The following is a 22,176-nucleotide window of genomic DNA, read 5'->3' as shown; positions in this document are numbered from 1 at the left end:
TTTTTTTCTTCCTCTTCTTTTCCATCATCATTTTTCTTACCCCATGGATTCCTCCTGCTGCTTCTTGCCTTAAGCACATTCCTGCACACTCCCCTTCAGCCAATCCCTTCCCAGCACACCAACACCATCCATCCCCTGTTGTCTAAATCCCTTCTGGACTTCCCTTCTTGCCCCCCTGGGTGTCCATGTCCTTAACTCCCTCTGGGAGGATGTGCAAACGACCTCCACATGCTCCCAAGGGACCCTTGAGAGATATTTTGAGGTCATCATCTCTTTGTCCAGGATGTCTTTTTAACATTCATTTTTTCCCCACAGTGGTCCCACTTGGATCCCACCTATGCCCTCCCCGGGCCTTGGCGCCCCCCCGGAGGGGAATTTGGGGAGGTGGGAGCGCCAAGGCCGGGCCCCCCCGTGCTGTGGTGGCGGGAGCGGCTGCAGTGGGGAGCGAGTGCGGGCGGAAGCGGCCGAGAGCCCAGCGCTGCCCCAGGCCGAGCTGGCCCAGCTGCATCCGTGCCCCTGCGGTGGGATGCTGTGGGACTGGGGGGGAAGAGGGAGGCGGCAGTGGGTGCTGGGCCTGGGGGCAGGAGGAGAAGGGAAGGAGAAGCAGAGCTGAAGAACAAGATGGTCAAAGGATTCACGTGGGAGAAGGTTGGATTGTGCAGCAAGAGAAATAGTAGGAGGAAGAGGAGTGTGAAGAAGAGTAGGGCCACAGGAGGAGGAGGAGGAGCAGGAAGAGGAAGCAGCACAAGGTTCCACCCTCCCTGTGTGTGCAGTCCCAGGAGTGTTGCCCTGGAGGTGACTGGGGAGGGGATCTACGATTTTGATGGGGCTGAATCTTGATGTTTCTGAACTTTCTTGGGCTAAATATTGGTGCTTTGTTTTTTTGCTGGGGCTGAATCTTTCTATTCTGGAGGGGGTTTTGACTGAATTTGGTGTTTGGGCAGTTTCTGATCTTTGTTTTGATGTTTGGGCTGAATCTTGGTGCTTTGCTTTGTTACAGACACAGGATGCCCAATGACTTTCTGAGATGAACTTGGGCATGGTGGAACCCCCAGCCCAAGGCGCTCTCCTCTCCGTTTCCTCCTAACCAGGAATTTTTCTTCCCAAACTGTGTCGAGATGGAAGAGGAGGAGGAAAAGCCCTGGAGATGCCGCACAAGGAGGGGCTGGAAACGCAGTCCAGGGAGCTGCAAGGAAGAAAGATCCCCCCAGTGCCAGGAACAAAGCCAGAGATCAAGCCGGAGCTCAGAGCTGGGGGAGAAGCCCCACAAGTGCTTGGAGTGTGGGAAGGGTTTCAGGTGGAGCTCCCACCTGCTCCAGCACCAGGTGACCCACACTGGGGAAAAGCCTTATGAGTGTGGGGAATGTGGGAAGAGCTTCAGCCAGAGCTACAGCCTGAGGAAACACCAGAGGATCCACATGGGGGAACGGCCCTATGAGTGTGGGAAATGTGGGAAGAGCTTCAGAGATATCTCTAACCTGATGCAACACCAGGTGATTCACACTGGGGAACGGCCCTACACCTGCTTGGAATGTGGAAAGAGCTTTGGGTGGAGCTCTGACCTGAGAAATCACCAGCTCATCCACACTGGGGAGAGGCCCTTCGAGTGTCCCCAGTGTGGGAAGAGGTTTCAGCGCAGCTCCCATGTCCTTCTACATGAGCGGATTCACACAGACGAGAGGCCCTTCCGCTGCCCTGACTGCGGGAAGGGCTTCAAGCACAACTCCAACCTCACTGCCCACCGGCGCATCCACACTGGGGAGAGGCCCTATGAGTGTCCCCAGTGTGGGAAGAGCTTCTCCAGGGGCTATCACTTGACCCAACACCAACGGGGGCACCAGTAAGGGAAGCCCTGTGAGTGCCCTGAGTGCGGGAAGAGCTTCGTGCGCTGCTCCAGCTCCATCCCCCATGGGAGGATGGGCGTTGGATGATCCCCAGTGACCCCCGTTGGGCAGAGCCCTGGTGATCCGTGGTCCTGGTGATGCGTGTTGGGAAGACACCTGGCTGGGAGGCTCCACATCTTCCTGGCTCCCTGTGGGCACCTGGATGAAATCAGGGGAATTAAAATCCAAGGGGATACAGAATGACAGTGGGAATTGTTGACTTTCAATCCTTGAGAACCTTTTGCCTCAGGAGCTGTGTGGGCAGAGAAACGGCGGTAACACCATGCTTGGGGGATTCTGAGGGGAGCACACACGCTCTGTGGGGGGGGAGGACACGACCCCCAGGATCCCACTCACCTTCCTGCACAGGCAGAAGCCGAGCCCCAGTGCCAGGAAGACAAAGCCCAACACGGAGACTCCGATCCCCTTCAGCTTCTTGCTGTGGGCAGCATCTGTCATCATCCCTGGGGGGGTCTGCAGGGGTCAGGACCCCCAAAACGTCTCACAGACATCCCAGGCCATTCCAAGGACCCTCCCAGTGTCTCTCAGCCCATCCAGGACCCTCTGAAACCTTCTTTGGAGATAATAATATTTAAAAACTAAGAATTTTAGAAAAATAAGAGATATTAGTTAGAGATAGGCCTTGCTGGAACTAGTTAGAGTTAATGATTAATTGAGAAGCAAGATTTGAGATAATGAATCTCAGGTAAAAAATTACTTTTCGTTGTATGTTTGTTCAGCTGTGCTTATAATGAGAAAAGAGAAACTGATAAACGGGTTCAGGAAGATCACAGACCTTACATCTGGAAACCCATTTCAAAGTCACAAGGGAGGAAACTGGAGTTGTACCAAATGTCATTTGTAATGTCAACCATTGTAAAGGCAGAATGGTCAGAGTGAGGAAAAGCGGTTTTCCTTCATCTCTTGATGACCCCTTCTCACCAAAACAAATCCCTCCTCAAATTAGGGAGCCAACCACACAGGCGTAATGACTTTTTAAAATCATTATTGTGCATTTTAATATTTAGGATATTTAAGACTTTTGTAAATAAGTAGACACTGGAATCTTTTGTCAGCCTGCAGTGCGTATTAAGGGGTGACTCCCGCACTCGCCCAGTGCTGTGATTAAACATCCACTTTGTAACTTTAAACTGTTGGAGAGGTTTTTTTGTCCATTAACAGATTGATGTTGATACTGGATCGATATCGCTATTTTGGTAAATCACTGCCAGTCTCTTCCCAGCCTCCCCAGGACCCAGCAGAGCCTCTCCTGTTCCTCTCAGGATCCCACAGCCCCCTCCCAATTTCCCCCCACTGCCCCTGGACCCCCAAACCCTCTCCCAGTCCCTTCCCAGCCCCACCAGGACGCATCAAGACTCCTCCCAGTCTCTTCCAGCACAACCAACCTCATCCCAATCCCTGCTTTCCAATGCCCAATCTCCTTCCAGCCCCTCCAGGCTCACTCAAATCCCTCCCAGTGACACCCAGCACCCCCAAACTCCCTCCCAGGGTCCACCAGGACCCCCAGAACCCCATCCCACCCTCCCCAACATTCTTCAAACCCCTTCCCAGCCATCCTAAGCACCTCAATCCCTTCCCCAGTTTAAACCAGTCTGTCTCAAACTCCCTCCCAGTTCCTCCCAGCACAGCCCAATCCCCCTCTGGGCCCCCCCAGTGCCTCCCCCGCTGCCCCCGGCGCTGTGGGGGCCGGGCCGTGCCCCAGTGCCGGCTCAGGGGGTGCTCCAGGCTGCCGTGCTGCACCTGGCAGCTGGAGCTGAGCCCGCATTGCCGGGGGCGGTTTCCAGCAGCACCAGGAGCTGCTGGCTCCAGTCCCCGCTGGGGAGCACGGCAGTGGCCAGCACGTGGCCCGAGAGCTGCTGCTGGCCCTGGGAGCAGCTCAGCTGGATGTGGGCAGGGGAGAAATCCATCAGGGAGCAGAGCAGGCGGCCGGGGCCGGGCTGGGAGCTGGAGGGCACCAGCGAGATGGACACGCTGGGATGGGCACTGGGAGAGAGTGGAGAGGAGTGGTGTGGCATTGGGAGGGACTGGGAATGGACTGGCAGGGACTGGGGTGGCACTGAAAGAGATGAGAGTGGATACTGGGACACTGGAAGTAAGTGTGGAGGTCTGGGAGTAAAGTAGGAATGAACTCGGAGTAGACTGGGAATGCGCTAAAGAGGAGTGGAAGGGACTCTGGGGCCTCAGGGCGGGACTGTGGTGGCACTGGGCGGGACTGTGGTGGCACTGGGCGGGACTGTGGTGGCACTGGGAGGGACTGTGGTGGCACTGGGAGGGACTGGGAATGAAGTGCGCGGCACTGGGGGGCCGAGTCCAAGCGCGGGGCTCTCGGCTCTGTGGATCTGCCCGGCAACAGATGAGTCATCAGAGAGGCGCGCTCTGATTGGCTGAGAGGAGGTAGATCCACAGAGGAGTGAGAGGGACCGGGAGGGCATTTGGGGTGATTCGAATGGACTGGGAGAGGCTGGGATGAACAGGGAAAGCCACAGGGGCCACTGGGAGGCCCCGGAGATTGGCACACAGAAGGCTGAGGGCTCTGGGGTGATTCCCAGGGAGGTTTGCAGGGACACGGCCGGGCCCCTCTCTGTGCCCCTCGAGCAGCGGCCCGGACAGAAAAGTTCAGGAGCGGGAGGAGGTGTTTCTCAAGACTGATTTTAATCCTCATTCTCCTGGTCTGATTTGCTCAGTGCTAAGTTCAGTTCATTTCCCCAGGTCGGGCTGTTGTGCCCCTGATGGTGATCCCTGAGTGACCTCTCCCTGCCCTTGTCCGGACCCACGAGGATTTGGATTTGTTTCAGTTCAGTGGAATTCGTGGTGATCTGGGGGGAGCTGGAGCAAAGCAGCTGGAAAGCACAGTGGGCTTGACAGGGACTGAACCAGGGCAGGAGTTGGGGCTGCCTCGAGTGAGCTCTCACAGTGTGAACCTTCATGGGGTCTTTAAGGGAATTTTGTTGAAGTTTGACATTCTTTATTAAAAAAGCAGTCACAGATGGAGCTGTGCTTTCAGCTTGAAATGAGGGGATGGAACGTGGGCACTGGGACTTCCGTAACCTCAAGTTGTCCCTTGATGCTGGACACTTTAGCTTTGGCAATCTGAAGCCCTTCAGCAGCAATGTCTCTGCCACCCCCTGGTTTCTGGCTCAGACCCAGCTCGCAGCTTGGACAAGGTCTGGGCTTTGTCCTCTTGAGCTTTGGGAGCCTCCCGGGAAGCACCAGCCCTCCCCAGCCCACCCTTGGTAGCACTTTTTCTTTTCTCTCTGCTGACAGTTTTATCCCCAAAACTGCCGTGGGAACGTTGTATCCAAGCACATCCTCCAGTGCTGCACTTTCCTCCTGTGAATTCCCTGTGCAGGGAATGTGGCTGTGCTTTTCCCTGCTCTGTTCACTGACAAACAAACCTGAGCCCGTGGGACTGTCAGAGCTCCTTCATGCCATGAAATCAGGTTGTGTTTCTCATGGCATGTTCTGGAGGAGCTTTTCTTGGTGTGTCTTGTGCTGCTGGAAATGACACAAGAGCCAGGAGGGAACAGAAGCTGCTGCTGCCCGTTGGCTCAGGGCCAGGGAACCAAGTTGTGCTCCCGGGCAGTTGGGCCCTGCTGGAAGCAGAGCCGCGTTTCCCTTGAGCAGCTCAAGCTTGTGACAGCTCCAAACAGGAAACCTCAGCAGAAAACTCTTCCTCCAAACTCAGCTGCTTTCCCTCCTGCAGCTGTTTGGGAAAGAGCCTCAAAGCACAGACTCTGCTAGGAGCCATTGGTGCATTTCCTCCCTCCCGGCAGCAGCAGCTCCTGAGCCCTTCACGGGCTCCTGGCCCTTCCCAAACCCTTCAGCTCCCTTGGAACTCTCAGCACTCACTAACATGTGCATTTCTTTCATATTTAAATTGCATTTAAACTTCTCTTTTTCTCTCCTCTCTATCTTTTTAATCTCCTCTTCATCTCCTTTAATCCCGTCAGCCCCAGTAGGATGGGGATGGAGTCTTGGGGTGGGTGTGGGATGAACTGAGGATCCAGCAGAGAAGGGCAAGGCAGAGGGGAGAGGACTCAGCCAACCCTTCTCCTGCTCTCTCCTCCCCCAGGCTCCAGCTAAAGCAAGTCAGACTGGAAAGGATCCCACAAATGCTGTGTTCTCCTCCCTCTGAGCTTGGCTGGGGATCCTCAGCTTCAGCCTGGTGCAGTGGCTGAGATTCGCTAATTTGAGATTTTTGGCTAATGCACTAAATTGAAGAGGTTTATTATTACTTAATCACCTTTCACCTTTGCCAAGTTCTGCTGTACTGTGTCTGCTTTTCACCCAATACACTGCTAGCTCACCTACACACATGTGCTTCTTAGGATAATATTTAGATTCATAGCTTACTCTATAAAATCACACAATCACAGATGAAAACTCTCCACCATCTCACTCAATACAGTTTTTTATTTACTTCTGGCATATTCTTACTTGTAGCTATAGGAACATAAGCTTATGAATTCTCGACTCAACGTCTGTGAACCGTTAGCATTGCATGAACCCAAGCTCCTTCCATGGCTGTAAATCAAACCCTTCAGTATCTGTGGAAGTTTCTGTCTTTCCATTTCCCACAGCCCAGCAAAGGATTTGTGACACTTTGTGACAGAGGAGAAGCTCCCAGGCAATTTTGTGTTTGCTGTAGGGAAGGTTGGGTTGCTCTGCATCAATTCCCAGAGCAGCGCAGAGCATTGGCTTTGTGATGTCAGGGCATGGATGCCACCTTGTCGTGGTGACATCCCAAGGTTGCCTTGGTGCACGGAAGGCCTCAGGGTCAGAGCAGCTCTTGGGCTTGCTCAGTGCAGGAGCATCCTCCTGCTTGAGGCGTTTGTCAGTGGGCAGCTGCACACTGACAGGAGCCGTGTTTGTTTTTGTTGTGGAGCAGAGTGTGCAAACTGGCACAGCAGTGCTACAGTGATGGAGCAGCTCGCTGTTGCCGTTTGCACCATTTATGTCATTGGCTACTCCGGCTATTACCTCACCAACCTGGCACGTAAGTAGAGGTTTTCCCTGGCTGGAACCTGAGCTGGCTTTTGTAGGTCTCCCTGCTCTTTCTTAGTGACCGGGTTGCTATTGAAACACAAAGACCATGAGGATGCCCCTGGTTTGGTAAAGCTCCTGTCAACACCTTCAGCAAAACACGGGGTGTCTGTAGCCAGGGGGCTGCGGGCAGCATTTGCAGGGCTTCTGTTCCCTCCACGGGAGAGCCTGTGGCAGCAGAGTCTGTCATTTCCTCACTTTGCTGGCTCAATCTCTTGGGGTGACTTTACTTTTAAGATAGCTCTGAGAGCTGGGGAAGTTGAAACTGCTGGAGGCTGATGGGAGTTTTTTCTCCTGACTAATTCCTGGCCATGGGTGAGAATTGGCAGCAGTTTTAACTATTGAGAAGTGAGATCAACCTGTGAACAGCACCTGAAGATGTGAGGCCGGGAATTTCTTGCTCTCTTTGGTTTCTGGCTTCTGACGAGGTCACAGGGCTCTGTCTCGGCCTCCTCCCCCCCTCCAGGCCGGACAAGGCTGCAGAGGGCGGGGTGGGGGCAGAAACGGAGCCGGCCAGCCTGACTTGGTTTGCAGTTTCTGCCACTGAACTGAAACCTGACACCATCAACATCTGCAGCTTTAGCAAGATTTTAACTCTTTTACTGCCTGCATGAGACTTGCAGATTAATCCTTTTTTTCCAGAGAGAGAGAGAGAGGGAGTGATCAACCATCAACCCATCAAAGAAAGTGAAGAAAAAAATTAACTTTAGAGGGAGAAGAGAAATATGGAGATGTTTTAATAAGCTGAAATATTTTTCTGTTAAAGCTATGGGCATGGACAGTAGTGTTCTGAAAAAACCGCCTTTAATTCATGATAGAGTATATTGGGAGGAATGGAGTGTTTCCAAGTGTGGATTTTGAGCAAATGATGAAGTAGTTGTGACACTGTGAGATGCTGGAACAGAGGGGGAGAAGTAAGAGTTGAAGATTTGTGGCTTTTAAGAAGCAAAAAGAAAACTCCTGTTTGCAGGAGGGCTCACAAAAACAGATGAAGAGAACTTTTGCCTTTGAATAACTCATTCATAAAAATGACATCCCTAGACTCATGACCCATAACACACCTCAGAGTGATGGGAAATGGGAGGAGACAACTGATGGCAGATTTGCGGGCAGCTGGCATCAGAGAAATAGAAAGCTATGAAGAAAAATTGTTTTCTTGTGAAAAACTCCATAGAATGCAGAAGAAGACTTCTGTTTCTCTACAAAGACTGATGAAAAGACTCTAGCAGGAATTGGGACTGTTTTAAACACCAAAGTTCCAAAGTTTTTTGTCTCTATGTTGTCATGTAAACAAGGGAATGGTTGGGTAGTGGGGGAGAAAAGGGTTGTTCTGGAAGTTTTATTCTGGTTTCTTATTCTTGTAGTTTTTGTAAATAAACTTTCTTTATTCCATTTACGTTTTAAGCCTGTTTTGCTCTTGTTCTAATCCATATCTCACAGCAAGAAATAAGTAAGTTTCCTAGTGATTTTTTAGTTGCTGCTTTAAACCACACCAGTCAAGCAGGACACCTTTGAAAATGCAGACTGGGAGATCTTCTCAGATGCTGTTCTAAATAGGCCACAGTTCTCTCCAGTTTTCTCAAAGAATTTGGTTTATTTTCCTTGCCCACTGCAGGTCATCTGAGCCGTGTGTTCAGAGGTGCCGACCCTGAGGTGAGTCAGAAAGGAACATTTGATGCTCCTGGTGTTTCAGAATTGTGCAGGGAACTGTGAGCTTGGCCTGTGGCAGTAGAGTGCAGAGGGCCAGCTGGGTGGGCTGAAAGAAGATCCATTTCCATGTTTACAACAGCAATAGCAAAGGCATTGTTGGCTATTTCCTAATTTTCCATTGAAGAGCTTTAAAAGAACTCAGAGCCCAGCTTTGTAGAGAGAACGTTGCTTGCTGATAGTAGCCAGGGTGAACTCTCTAATTCAGAGATATTTGCAGCCTGGCTGAATTAACCCATTTTAATTTAGTTGGAGAGACTTAGAATCCCATTGCTATCAAAGCTGATGATTTCTGCTTGGTAGAGCTGAAGAGAAATAAGGTTCTAAATGATAGGGAGCTGCCTGTCCCTAACTCCACCATCTGTCCACAGAGCCCAGAAGCAAGAGCAGACTCTGCTGTGGCTCCCTCTGCTCCTGGAGAAGAGGCCAAAGAGGAGCAAAATGAGCAAAAGGAGCACGAGCCTCCAGCTGTGGTCACAGCCCAGCCTGACCATGCCCAGACAGTAAGTGCCAGTGCTGGGTGCTGCTGTCTTTAGTGCAAGGCAGAGCTGCAAGTTTCTGAGCAGCCAGCACTTGCTGTTGCTGGCTGAGGATGCTGAGTGCTGGAGTCCTGCCAGCATCCAGCCATTCCCCCATCCCGTGGCAGCTGGAAATTGGGCTTTGAGCCGTCGTGCTGAGGCCCCAAAGCGCTGCTGCCTGCGGGTGAGCAGCTGGCTGCTTGGCTCAGGGAAGCTCTGTCTCTTGGCTTCTGCCAAGCCATGGCCAAGGCCTCACACGGCATTTCTGGGGCTCACAGGGCTTGCTTTGTTTGCTGTCCCTTTTTGGAAACCTCTGGATGACCTGGAGAAGTGTTCTGCAGTTTTCTGGAGTAATTCTTCACTTCTGCAGAGTCTTTTAGGCCACCTGTCTTTTGGCTTTTGATAAGCTGCAAGGAGATGATTGTGTTGTCCATGAAGCTGTGGCCGGCCATTCTTGTCCTGTGTGGCCAAAGAAACAAACTGCGTAGTTCCGAACCCTTCTTCTGAGGCAAAATCCACAAGTGGCAAGTTTCTGTTGATATGTTTTGTGGTGAAGTCTGCAGCTTTGGAAACTGCATTGGAGCCTAGTGTGGGGGCAAAGCTGCAAGTCCTTGAGTGCTGTCTTGTGTTGCTAAGAACCCCTTTAGAGATGGTTGTTTTTTCTCCTCAGAGCTGTTTTCCTCCTCCTGCCTCTTCTGTCCTGACACTCCCTGTTTAACCTATAAATTTCTGCCTTTCCTAGTGAGGTGGGACTATTCCATGGTTTAGGTGGTTTTTGCTGACTTTGGTCATACATGCATTACATGACCCATGGCTTCCTTCATTGGCATCCCTAGGGGTGTGTCAATTAATTTGTTGATGGGGCCTTTTGAGGATCTCTGTCAGTGCCACTCAGAATTCTCAGCTGACAAAAGAGGGAGGAGAAACACCTTGGTCCTCTTCCATATCCTGAGGTGGCCATAGAGGCTCTCTGACCTGCAGCAGAGGATCCAATTGCACACATCCTTGTCTCCTGAATGAGCAGGATTTCTAACAAGAGTGTGGATGTCAGAGGGGCAGGAGTGGCAGTGCAGGCCTGAAAAGAACATGAACTCCAGCAGTGTCTCTCCCAAGGGCTGAGCTCACCCAGGAAGCCCCTGCAGAGCCAGGATGGAGCTGTGGGACAGGGCTGGCTGTCAGTCACTAGGGAGAGACAAGCAGGACACAGCAGAAGGGGAAGGAGGCCCTTGAGAAATGCCCCACATTTCCTGTCAGCTGCCCAAGAGTCTGTTGGAGATTCAGTGCCAGATGGGCCCTGATTGCACTGCCAGGGTCACTTTGGACTCTGTGCTTCCCCACGGGCAGAGAACAAGGCAGGAGAGCAGCAGCACAGAGCTTTGGGAATGTGGGAGCCCATCAGTCTTTGAGTCTTGGCCCACAAATGTTGGATGAGAAGTTGAAGCCCATCTTCTCTTGCTTTCTCTGCAGATCCTTCTAGAGAAAGAGCAGGAGCAGATTGTTTTATCAGGACGGCCGTGCCAGCCTGAGGGAGAGCTGTTCCCAGCCCAAGAGCAGGAAGAGCAGCTGGGGCAGCAGGTGGAAGAGCCACTGGAGAATGGCCAGGTAAGGCTGACTCAGCAGGGGACAGAGTGAAGGGCAGGAAGAGGGGCATAAAACGCAGCTCTTGGGACTGAGCAGGCCACGAGTGCCAGAGGCCCTGAAAGCAAAGAGCCTCTGCAGAGATCAGCAGTGGGACAGGAGGTTACAGTGGAAGCAGAGGTGGGTAGGGAAGCAGAAAGAAGTGACTGAATGAGTGTGATTTTGAGGCTGAAACTGAGGAAGAAGCTGAGCCTGATGGCAGCTCCCAGGCACTTGCTCTCCATTTGTGTGTACAGAACATCGAGGCAGAGCCCCAGGCAGAGCTGCCCGAAGCTCCGAGGGCCATCATGGCAGTGAAGAGGAGGCCTGAGGAAGACAGAAGCATCGAAGAGGAGATGAATCTCCCCTGGCAGAGAGGAAATCAAGAAAACCAGGTGAGTGACAGAGTGGCTGACACTCCACTCATGGACATTCCTCTCTCTGGTTCCTCACAGGCCTCTGATGAGGAGCTTCTGGCAGAGCTGCAGGAAGCTGAGGCTAGGATCAGGGCAAGGGAGAACAGGCTGGAGGAAGAAAGGAGAATCATCGAAGAGAAATTAGATCTCCTCGCTCAGCACCAAGAGGCTCTAGAAAATCGAGTGAGTGAAAGAGCAATAGGCACAGCAGTCACTGCAGTCTGGTGCTTTCTGCCCTTCTTGCCTTTCCTCTGCAGAGCAGCAGGGGGCTGGGCTGATGCCTCTCAGTGCCATCCTGCTGTAATGTCTATCCCAGCTGCTTGGAAGTACATTTCCTGCTGTGCTCAATCTCAGCTGCTGCCCTGGACAGTGGCACCAGTCATTTGCCCCTTTTGCCAGCACTCATCTCAAGGGATTCCTGCTGGCCTGCTCCTGCTCTCCTTGTTTCTTCAGGGCTTTTTGCAAGTGAACTCAGTCCCCCAGACAGATTTGGAATACAAGCTGCAAGCTGTCTGTATCCCTTGGTGAATCTGCTGCTGTCCTGCTCTTTCCCTTTGCTCACAGTCAATGAGCCTTGGCACACAGGGACAAGCTGTGGTCTCTGACTGCTTTGTTCTCTTTGACTTGAGGTGGACATGTTGATATCTCACCTGGCAGCCTGCGAAGGCTTCCAGCAAATGCCGGCTGATGAAGAGCCCCAAGGTCGGCGGCAGGCACAGGTACTGTCCCAAGCACAAGTGCTGCAGGCTGAGCACCTTCTGAAGATGGTGCAGGAAAAGAGGACTGAGGGGGAGGAGCTCCAACATTAGAACAAGGAGCTGCAAATGTGTCTGCAGCCCTTGGAGGGGGAAAGGGATCCTTGGGAGGAAGTGCAATGGTCGTTGTTGCAGTCATCCTTCAGAAAATCCAGGAAAATGGAATATGAAACTGGCCATCAACTTGATTAAAACCAACCTTGGGTTTTGACCATTTGGTTCCAGAAGTGGGCATCCAAAAAATCCAGTTGATGAGCTTTGGATGTAGCTAACAGCAACTTCCTAAGGGCTTGCATTTGAAAAGGGAACTCGGGGTAATCTCTGCCAGCCAGCTTTCTGACACAAACTCCTTTCTTCTTGCAGATCTACCCAGGCTCTGCCATTCAATCTGCTGTAGCAGCAGCAGCAGCAGCATCTAAAGGAGCCTTTGTTGCCCAAGCTGAGCAGTGGAGCCGGGGCAGTTTGTCCATTTCCAGCAGTGACACATCTGCTGCTCAGCTCCAGGAGAGCCAGGGAGACTTCGTGGAGCAACTGAGTACGTCTGGTGTATTTCTTGTCTGAGGGACAGTGTATTGTGTGCACGTGCCAGCAGAGCTGTAGCAAATGATCCTCCTCACTTTGGTGTCCCAGAGACATTTAGGACTCCCCACAGGAACTGCTGTGCTCTGAGGCAGCGAGAGAGCGCTCTGGCTGTTCCTGCTGCCTCTGAGGGCAGCTTGGACTGGCTCGGCTTTGCCTGGCATTCCCTTGCCACTAAAGGCAGAAGCAGGAATTGTTCTTGGATCAGCAGAAGGCTGTGGCCCAGCAAATGATCTATGCAAGTCCTGTGTGCTAGTGGCCAAACTGAACAGAATATTTGATTCCTAAATTCTCCTTAGACTCCAGACTTCCCACCAGTCGTCAGAACCAAAAGACTTCAGAGATATTGATTGGTTTTGGGGTTTTGTCTTTTTGTTGTGGTTCCGTTTTTAGTTTTCAGTTTTTATCCTTGTTTGGTTTTGCATTTAGGGGTTTTTGCTTTTTCTCCATCCTGAAAGAGCTGTTCTGCCCCATGTGTCTTACTGCTGTCATTTTTAGGACTGTATTTATTGCCTCTACTACATCTACAAGGTTTTTGTGAGGATGCTGTATTTTTTGTCAGTGAGGACTCCTTTGAAAGAACATCAGGTGACAGCAGAAACAGAGAGCAAGAGATGTTTTCATTGGGCCCACACTGAAGAAACAGATACTTGTGCCACAATCTGTAATTAATATCCTAGTTTTATAAAGATGTGTCCAAGAGACACATCCACGTGGTGTGATCAGATAAAACAGCACTGCAGGCATTTCTCAGGAGCGAGCCTGCAGCCCCTGTGCTGTGTATTCCTCAGATCCATGGCACTTTTTCATCCCTGATTCCCAGCCATTCCCATGACTCTTAGAATCCTACCTATTGGCCCAAGCCCTGCTCAGATCAGTCTCTGGGAAAACACATCAAGCCCTTTGTGATTCTGCAGCACAACCCATTTAATCTGCTTCTTGCCCATAACAGCTGCCAGTGCTGTGCTCTCAGAAAAGACCTGGTGGGGCTGAGAAAAGATCCCAGCTGATTTGGTGTCTACCTTCACCTGCTGGGACACAAAAGGGCCTTGATCTGCACCTGGCTGTGTCTGATCTCCAAGGCAATGCTGTTGTGTCCTGAACGGGGGCCACAGCTTGTCAGGGGCTCAGGCTGGCTGTGTCTTCTTGCCATTGCTTGTCAGTGCTCATGCTTGGCCTTTGCCAGCCTTGTGCTGTGCCCTGCTGTGCTCTCTGCGCTTCATTTCCTTCCAAGGACTGGACAAAATCAGTCTCTCTGCTGCCCATTTGTACTGCACAACTGCCTGTCTTGTTGCTGCTGTGCTTGCTGCCCAGCTGACCACAGAGGGTTCAGAGCCCCAGACAGCGGGGCTGCCTTTGGCATCTCCTGCAAGTTGGGATCTCTGCCTGAAAGTCAGCATCTTGCATTTTGTTTCCCTCAGGGAGAATGGTGAACAACGAAAATCCCATCACAAAATACATCGAACTGGAAAGTCTTGGCAGCGGGTGAGTCCAACCACAGTCACTTCTACACAGACATGGGCCAGGGGTTTCACTGGGGGAATATCCATCAAGTGGGAAGTCAGACAAGTTGTCCACATGTTCAGACAGCGGGCTTAGTCTGCCCCATCTCTCAGTACTGGCCAGAATTTGTCAAGTGTGCTCAGAAGGCATTGTCAAAGACATCTCCATGCTGCCAAGGTCTTGCCTGCAGCAAGGAACAGAACCTGGGAAATCTGCTTGTCTCTCAAGTGTGGGACAGCTCAGGATTCATTTCCTTCACATTTTTGGATGTCTCCAAATCATCTGGCCACACTAATGAAAGGAGAAGAATCTTGCTTGCCTGAAAGCACAACCTACCCCCAATGAGAGCTGTCAGATAACAGTTCTCAGGAACATTTCTCTCCAAGAATTTGCTAAAGGAAATACTCCATGCTCAGGATTAGAATTGCACAGTTTAGAAGCTGATAGCCGAGATGAAGGAATAAGCTGCCTTTTGGAGCTGAGGCAGTAAAGCCCAAGGCTTCAGGAACAGGCCCAGTGCCCAGGCACTTGAGGGGAAAATGCATCATCTGCCTTCTGGCACACCCCTCCTGCAACCTGCAGCTTTTAGGCATTTACAGCAGAGCTCTCCTGTCTGGACTGGCTTTCAGTGCAAGATCTAAATGGCTTCTCCTTTCTTGGCTGCTGTTTTGTTTCTAGGGGTTTTGGAGAGGTTTCCAGAGCACTTGACATTGCAACAGGAGGAGAGGTAAATGGCAACAGCCCCTGCAGCCTCTGCTGCTCTCCAGGCCTTTCCCCACTGCTGACAGCTGTGGCTGGAGCTTCGAGTAGAGCTGTGCTGAAAAGGCACAAGAAGCACAGACTGGAGCCAGCCTGCAAATTGCACTTGGAACAGGCTTTGTGGACAAGGCAAATCGCCAGTGGCCACATGTCCTGTAACTGACCCCCAAGGGAGCAGAGAAATGGGCTGTTGGAATGTCACTTCCTAATTACTCCAGTGATGAGGTCTAATCACAAGGCACTTGGGCACAGCTTGGCTGTGCCATTCCAAAATCACTTGCTCCATGTGGGTTGTGGTCTCATGCTACCAATTTTCTCAAATTACTCCTTTCAATGTCATTTGAGGTGGCCATAAAGAAAATAAATGTGCAAGGAGTGAGTAGGAAGATACTAACCATGAATGAAATCAGGATCATGGAGAGTAATAGGAGTCCCAGGATCGTGAATTACTTAGCCAGGTGAGTGGTCACGGTCCTATCCCTTGAATGTTTGTTTACATACTACAAGCATGAGAGCTTAAAAACCCACTTTGGTCACTGGCAGGAAATAGAGTTATTAATGATTATTTCTCTACTTATCTCCAATGGATGGGAAGAGACTGCATTTTGTCTGCATAAATCCACCCTGGCAAATGCAGACTGAAAATGGTTCAAAAACCTGCATCAGCCCTATCTTAAGAATTCAATACCTTCTAAGTTCATTGCCTCCACAGTTCTTCGGGCTTGAGTTTATCAAGTTTCTTAAATGCTGATGAACCATCCAAGAGAGGACTGCCCTTGCATTGTTGCCCCTCTTTTCCATTGCTGTGTATGCCAGGAAGACTAGGTGCTTATTTCCAGAAATGCCATGCGTGACAGGTTTTTTATCTGGGCTCTTCCTAAACTGCCTTTCTCCTTGAGACAGCACAGACTGCAAACACTGCACAGCCTAGAGGCAATGTCTATGCCTTTACTTCTGCCCTTGTCTCCAAGGGACCCAGAAACAAGACTCAAGCAAAAAACCAACCTAGCCGTGCATGTTCACCTGCATGGCCTTGTTTCCTTTTTTCAGCTACCTTGTGCATGAGGAACTCTGGCTGGTGATGGAGTACATGGACGGAGGCACTCTGAGAGATCTCATCGACGAGATTCAAATGTCTGAAGGAGAGATTGCAGCTGTCAGTCGGGAGGTCAGGGATCCCATCTGTGCTTCCAAGGCCTTGAGCTGCATTGTCTGGGAAACAGGGGCTCAGAACGGGTGTGATTTCATGGGCCAAGCTTGGTTTCTGTGTTGCTGCTAGGCTATGGGCAAGCAAGAGCATCTCAAGTGAACTGTCTGCCAGTGCCCCTACACTCACTGGACTCACTTCCTGTCCTCTTATCCCCTGCTCTTGTATTCTAGCTCTGTCTCTTGCATTGGCATTTGCAGTTCTCCACTGAGAAAGGTGCTGCTCTGCTACTGTGAGAGCAGCAGGCTCTTGCTCTCAATGGTGCTGTGTTCTGCCATTCCTCCCCATTCCCCTGCAAAGGGAACCTTCCACAGCTGTTTCCTTGCTTGTGCGATGAACTCACAGCACTACTTTTTGCCCCCCTGGTTCTCTTTTCTCTCTCAGTGCCTGCAAGGACTGGATTTTCTTCACTCCAACCACGTGATCCATCGAGATGTCAAGAGCAACAACATCCTTCTCAGAACCGACGGCTCTGTCAAGCTGGGTCAGTGTATTCTTGCTCAGCTTCACCCTTCCAGGAATGGGGGGTGTGGGGCTGCTTTCAGTGACTGCCAGCTCCCCAAAAATGCTGCTGCTGGCAGTGCAGGGGTCCCCCCTGCTGTGGGCTGAAGGCACAGTTGCAGGGTGCACACAGCTATGACAAGGAACCACAAGCAGCCAAGAGTGCTATTGCTCTGTGTGTGTCTGTGTGTGTTCCTTCCAGAGGGAGGGAGCTGCAATCTAAACCTTCAGGGGAACAAAAGGCACTGCTGGAGGAAGTGTAAAAAATGGGGGGATGTTTGAAGTAGCCAATTCATATTGCCTTGGCTAAAGCCCTAAGGAAAGAGCAGGGAGTGTTGTCCAGGAAATTCAAGTGCACATTCTCAAACTTCCACTGGGGAATTCTCTGGCTTGGTTTCCTAATTGACAGTATTAAAATTAAAAGAGTATTTTGCTTTCTCCTCAGCTGATTTTGGCCTTTCTGCTCAGCTCACCCCTGAGCAAAATCAGCGGTGCTCGGTGACCGGGACTCCTTGGTGGATGGCACCTGAAGTGGTGAAGCGTCAACCATATGGCCCCAAAGTGGACGTGTGGTCTTTTGGAATTGTGGCAATTGAAATGGCCGAACAAAAAACTCCTTATGACAGTTTCACTGCTCGATCGGTAAGGAGCAAATACTCTCTGATCCCGCTGTCTTTCTCACCTGTCCCGTGTTCTCTGCTCACTGCACAAAATCCCATGGCCATCTGCTGGAAGTACTTCCACCAAGGCCCCTTCTACAAATGGCCCTGCAGCACATCAGCATCTGCTGGAGCTTTGGTTGCAGCACTGGGGGAACTCAAGCCTTACCTCGCCCAAACCATCTCCATTCTCAGGCAGCATTTTGCTTTGCCTTACAAGTCGTTCCAGCTCTTTTGGCTGTGTAGATGGCCCCAAGAATAGGAAACAAGCGTCTCAGAGCTGGTGTTATCTTTCCAGAAATGAAGCAAAGAAACTCAAACCAAACCAAGTTTCAAAAACAGTGCTTTTGAGAGAAGAGGTGCAGCCCCATTCTTCTCACAGGGAAACTTGCCTGAAACCTGGAGATGAGGCTGTAAAGCCAGAGTCTCTTCTGCTTCTTGTGCAGTGCTGCTGAGACACTCAGTGACCACCTTCTTTCCTAACCCAAGCCACTTTCTCCATATCACCAAGTGATATGGAGCCTGGTGACGGGGAGAGCCTGCCAAAACCTCCTGTTTGTTTCCTGGCACTTTCTGGGATGGGCACAGCGTTAATGCATTGACTTGAGAATCCAACCAGCACAGGGTTACCACAGGGATGACACTTCTGATTTCACCATGAATATTTTCCTTTTGCCACCTAAGGGAGCCTGAAATTTTCAGAGTGCTGAGAGACAGAGCTGCAGGTGGCTCCTGTGTGCCCAAACAGGCATTTTCAACCCAATACATTTGTGGAGGCATCTTAATGTGTCTGTGTTGAAAATGAGATTCCAAAGGTTTGTTTCCTTCCCTGAGGAACACCTGCTGCATTTCCTTTCTTTTCTTCCAATTACCATCATTTTCAAGAACAAGACAAAAAGCCTGAAGAGTTTTGTTTTATGGCAGCTGTGCTTAAGGGACCAACAAGCACTGCAGAGATTCTTTTCATGTAAGAATCCTTGGAATAGTAGAGTTACTTAGAATAGCAAAATCCCTCTTCCAAAAAGGCTGCCAAGCTGCTGGGAATCCTCCGAGAAGGAAACACGTATTTGCTGATGTAGTTGCCACTAACTAGATCAGGCAATGAAATCAGCTGCCAAGGCAAGATCTGCTGGATGTTGGCAAAGCTGTGGCTTTGGGGCTTGGGTTTTTTCATGATACAGGAAAGCCATCATCCAAATGCTACAGGAAAGTCATCTCTGCCTCTCTGCCAGGGCAAAAACTGCCACTGCAGAGTGGAGCTGGAACAATGGGCTCTGGGAGAGCAGTTCCAGATGGGAAAGAAGCAGGTGGAGCCTTGTGTTTCCTTTTTCTCCAGGCTAAATTCCACATAGCCACAGAAGGGAGCCCACAGCTGCGGCAGCCCGAGCAATTCTCGCCTTTGCTGCATGACTTCCTGAGCTGCTGCCTGCAGAAAGGCGAGGCGCAGCGCTGGTCTGCCAAGGAGCTGCTGCAGGTAAAATGCCAAAAGGGCTGCAGGTGAAACAGTGTCCCAGGGATGGGCTCCTCCTCCACTGAAATCCAAGGCATCAGATGAGCCCCCATCCTCCTCCCTTCCAACCTTGGTGCTGTTCAGCTGACAGTGGGGAGCAATCCTAGACTGGGCTGGGCTGGCAGGGAGTGCTGGGTTTTAGCGCTGGCTAAAATCACCAGGGCACTTACTCATTTCTTGCTGGGAGCTATGGATTAGGAGAAGGGCAAAACAGGCTTCAAACTTCAAAGGAATAACAAATTTTATTATCAGGCCCACAAGAATAAGAAAGGTCTCACCTGTGCAGTGAAAGGGTTCAATCTCACCCAGGTCATGGCAGTCACGGTGTTGGATTTCAGGCTGTGCTGGGCCCCTCTCTCTGCCCGGGAGTCGCTGGCAGGGGAGGCTCGGCCTGGAGCCGTCGCTGCACGCCGGGGAGAGGGTTTAGTGTGGGCAAGATGTCAGCAGCCATGGCCTGGCCCAGCCTGGGGCCGGGGTCCCGCAGCCTCCATCCCCCGCCCGGGAGCCGCTGGGCTCTGGCCCGGCCTCCCCCAGGAGCACAGGCCGTGGGCGAGCAGGGCCGGCCTCACCAGAGCTCCGTTACCTTCGGTCTCCGGAAGCAAAGAGGGCCAGTGCCCGGGATGGTGGTTTTCAAAATGTGCATCATCACAGAGGCACATCTCATTTCTAAATGGTGCAAAATGTTGTCAGTTCTCAGAACTAGCCAGCCATTGGCCTGTCTCAGGCACAGAGGAAGCTCCCAGCAGCTTCTCTCAAAGAAATCACTTCCGTGCGGGGTTTCTTACTTCTTTCCCTAAATGTCAATTCATCTCAAACTAACACACAGGGACATGGAAAGGTCATCTAGTCTGTGTCCTGCAATGAGCAGGGACATCTTTCAAGAGATCAGGATACTCACACCTCAGATATTTCCAGGGGTGGGCCTCCTACCAGCTCTTGGGGCAACCTGTGCCACTCTTGCCCCATGCTCCTGACCTACTCTGACTCAATCCCCTTTTCATTTAAAAAGTATTCCCCTGCCTTTGAAGCTCTTAGATTGGAAAATCATGCTTTCTTGTTGTTTTCTTTTCCTTTCTGCAGCATCAATTTATAACATCGGCCATGCCTGGGTCCAGCCTGGCACCTCTCATTGTTGCCGTGAAGAAGTGGAAGGAGGAGGCAGGAATGCAACAATTAATTTAGAACTGTCTTCTCCATGACCAACATAGAGTAGGATTATAGAGTAGGACTGCAGAGTAGGATTGTAGAATAGGATTATAGAGTAGGATTGTAGTGCAGGATGGTAGTGTAGGTTTGTAGTGTAGGATTGTAGGGTAGGATTTTAAATAAAATTTCTAAAATCTCAACTCCTTTGGAACATTTCTTTCCTTCTGACCCTGTGAGAAAGCTCAACATTTCCTCCTGAATTGTCAGTTTTTTCTTAGAGGTGGAAAGTGACATTGATGGCTTCTTTGGTACAGTTTGTAAGGGGGGAAGGCTCCTCTTCATTCATCCTCTCCAGACCACACTGCGTTTAAAATATGGCCAACTGGACAAGTTTTGCCCAGCTCTGGCATTTCTATTTGAGGCAGAAACAGCAATGGCATTTGCAGGAAAAACCAAAGGAGGAGCGGTGCAACGCAAACATCCTGTGCAGATGCAGGTTGTGCAGATGTGACTCGAGAGTATTTGGGTTCCTGCCACTTGGATTTGTATCCCTAAGAGAAATCTCTTTGGCTGGAGGAGAGTCTGGCTGAAGAGAGAAAGCAGAAAGAGCAGTGAGGGTGCTGTGCAAGGTCTCCTGTGGTGCAGAGCTGTCAGCGCCTGTGAGGTGAGAGCGGGCCCGGCCTTGGCCAGGCTGGAGCCCCAGCAGAGCCCTGGCAGAGCCCGGAGAAGCCTGAGCCTCGGCACAGGCAGGCTGGAAGGAGGCCCTTGGAGCTGCAAGAGGCAGCAGCCTGGCCCTGGCTGCCTCTTGCTGGCCCCAGGCAAATCCTCCACTCTCAGAGCCAAGCTGGCAGCTGGCTGCTCCTGAGGGGAAGCGGCGCCGTGCTGGGCACAGCACACACTGGTGCCATGGGCTGTCTGGAGTCTGCACAGGACGAGAGAAAGGCAAAGAGCAGCCCAGGGCTGCTGCCCTGCCTGACCATTGCTGCTCTTCTGCCGCCTGCCCTGGAACTCCTGGCAATGGTCAGCAGTGTGTGCAGCACTCTGGGCACAGGGGGAGGGAGCCGGGCTGCTCCGCAGGCTCCAGCACAGGGCAGTGTCCTTCAGGCATGGCATTTCTGCCAGGGGAACCGAGGCCAGCGTGAGGCACTGACAGCAAGTCAGGGCACATCTGCACGAGCCAGTGCCTCACACAGCTCTGGGACCAAGCGCCTGCAATCCTGGAGCTCTGCACTGAGCCACAGCAAAGGTGTGAAATGCAGAGGGTTTTGCAGAAATATTCAGGGGCACCAGGCCAGCCTGCTTGGTGCTCTCTGGGGCACAGCAAGCACTGTGCAATGCAGCTCGGAGCTGCTGGCAGAGAGGGACTATGGGCATGTGCCTGAGGCTTGTTCTTGAGTAGTGATTTGGAAGGGAGCAGAAGGGTCTCAGTAGGCAATTTGTGTTTTCTTCATGAATTGCTGAATGAAAGACACAATGTGGTCTCACGCAGCAAGAGCACTTGCTGAATTTATTGACTATAAGTTTGTGTTGAATTCCCAGAAAAGGGAAGTGTTGAAGTGTAACAAAAAGGCCTTTTGAATTCAGTTAGCCCCTGAGCCTTAATCCAAAACAACCACCGGGAGGCTGACAACTACCTCATGCAGAGCCCTGCTGCAAGGGCTTCCATAATCACAGAATTAGAAAATATGAAGCTTAGGAAAGTAGAATGTGCCCATCAAGTTAAAAAAGTTTAAAAACTTGTCCTTTGCAAAGAATGGACAAGTGAGTTTGTGGTGGAGCTTTCTCCCTCACTCCTGGCATTGAATAAACAAATCCCTGCTCTGCAGGCCCTACACTATGGAGTACTGTTTTCTTGACTACTATTTGTGCATCATAATCACGCTATGCTTTTCATTGTCTTCTTGGAACCTTCTAAGTATAAAGTGAGTAAGACAGTGAGTTGTGTATTGATAGGGCCGAAGAAACATTTCCAAATGCCATCCTGGGAAAGGAAAGGACGAGAAACAGCGCTGGGGAAGAGCGTCCCTCGAACAGCCCTCAGAGCTGCCACCATGCACAAGATGGCGGCCAGGGCTGAGGCTGTGCCACCGTGCACAAGATGGCGGCCGGGGCTGAGGCTGTGCCACCGTGCACAAGATGGCGGCCGGGGCTGAGGCTGTGCCACCGTGCACAAGATGCCGGCCGGGGCTGAGGCTGTGCCTCTCAGAGCGCTCTGCAGCCTCTGCCAGCCCAGCCCCAGCCCCGGAGCAGCGCAGGGCGGGCAGAGCCCCCTTCCAGCCGTCTGCTTCAATGGACATTGACAGACACCCGGGCCACGCACACAGGCTGACACCTTTGCTCTGTGCACACAAA

The 22,176-nt window shown here is 51.4% G+C and overlaps 2 protein-coding genes across 2 annotated transcripts in view; one reads left to right on the top strand and one right to left on the bottom strand.

Annotated features, from left to right (window-relative positions):
- LOC147646696 (uncharacterized) overlaps nt 1-22,176 on the bottom strand; it is a 399,719-nt gene that overhangs the window by 26,759 nt on the left and 350,784 nt on the right. The gene's annotated exons all lie outside the window — the stretch shown is intronic.
- On the top strand, nt 6,620-20,024 carry LOC147646704 (uncharacterized). Its single transcript, XM_086873101.1, has 15 exons — nt 6,620-6,900; nt 8,563-8,600; nt 9,026-9,157; nt 10,640-10,774; nt 11,047-11,388; nt 11,835-11,924; nt 12,324-12,495; nt 13,961-14,024; nt 14,721-14,769; nt 15,147-15,259; nt 15,852-15,969; nt 16,393-16,492; nt 16,955-17,151; nt 18,505-18,642; nt 19,759-20,024. The coding sequence occupies exons 1-15, from the start codon at nt 6,624-6,626 to the stop codon at nt 19,858-19,860; spliced, it is 2,067 nt and encodes a 688-aa protein (XP_086729227.1). The 5' UTR covers nt 6,620-6,623; the 3' UTR covers nt 19,861-20,024.

Source organism: Cyanistes caeruleus, unplaced genomic scaffold (genome assembly GCF_971803275.1).
Source record: "Cyanistes caeruleus unplaced genomic scaffold, bCyaCae1.hap1.1 HAP1_SCAFFOLD_87, whole genome shotgun sequence".
NCBI lineage: Eukaryota > Metazoa > Chordata > Aves > Passeriformes > Paridae > Cyanistes > Cyanistes caeruleus.
The sequence above is the reverse complement of the archived record's forward strand: the minus strand, read 5'-3'. Positions and strand labels throughout refer to the sequence as shown.

Excerpts from the sequence above, each read along its gene's own strand:
- LOC147646704 (XM_086873101.1), top strand. The coding sequence starts at position 6,624 with ATGCCACCTTGTCGTGGTGACATCCCAAGGTTGCCTTGGTGCACGGAA. Across the intron at positions 12,496-13,960 it reads AGACTTCGTGGAGCAACTGA|GGAGAATGGTGAACAACGAA; the intron begins GTACGTCTGGTG and ends TGTTTCCCTCAG. Across the intron at positions 15,970-16,392 it reads TTGCAGCTGTCAGTCGGGAG|TGCCTGCAAGGACTGGATTT; the intron begins GTCAGGGATCCC and ends TTTCTCTCTCAG.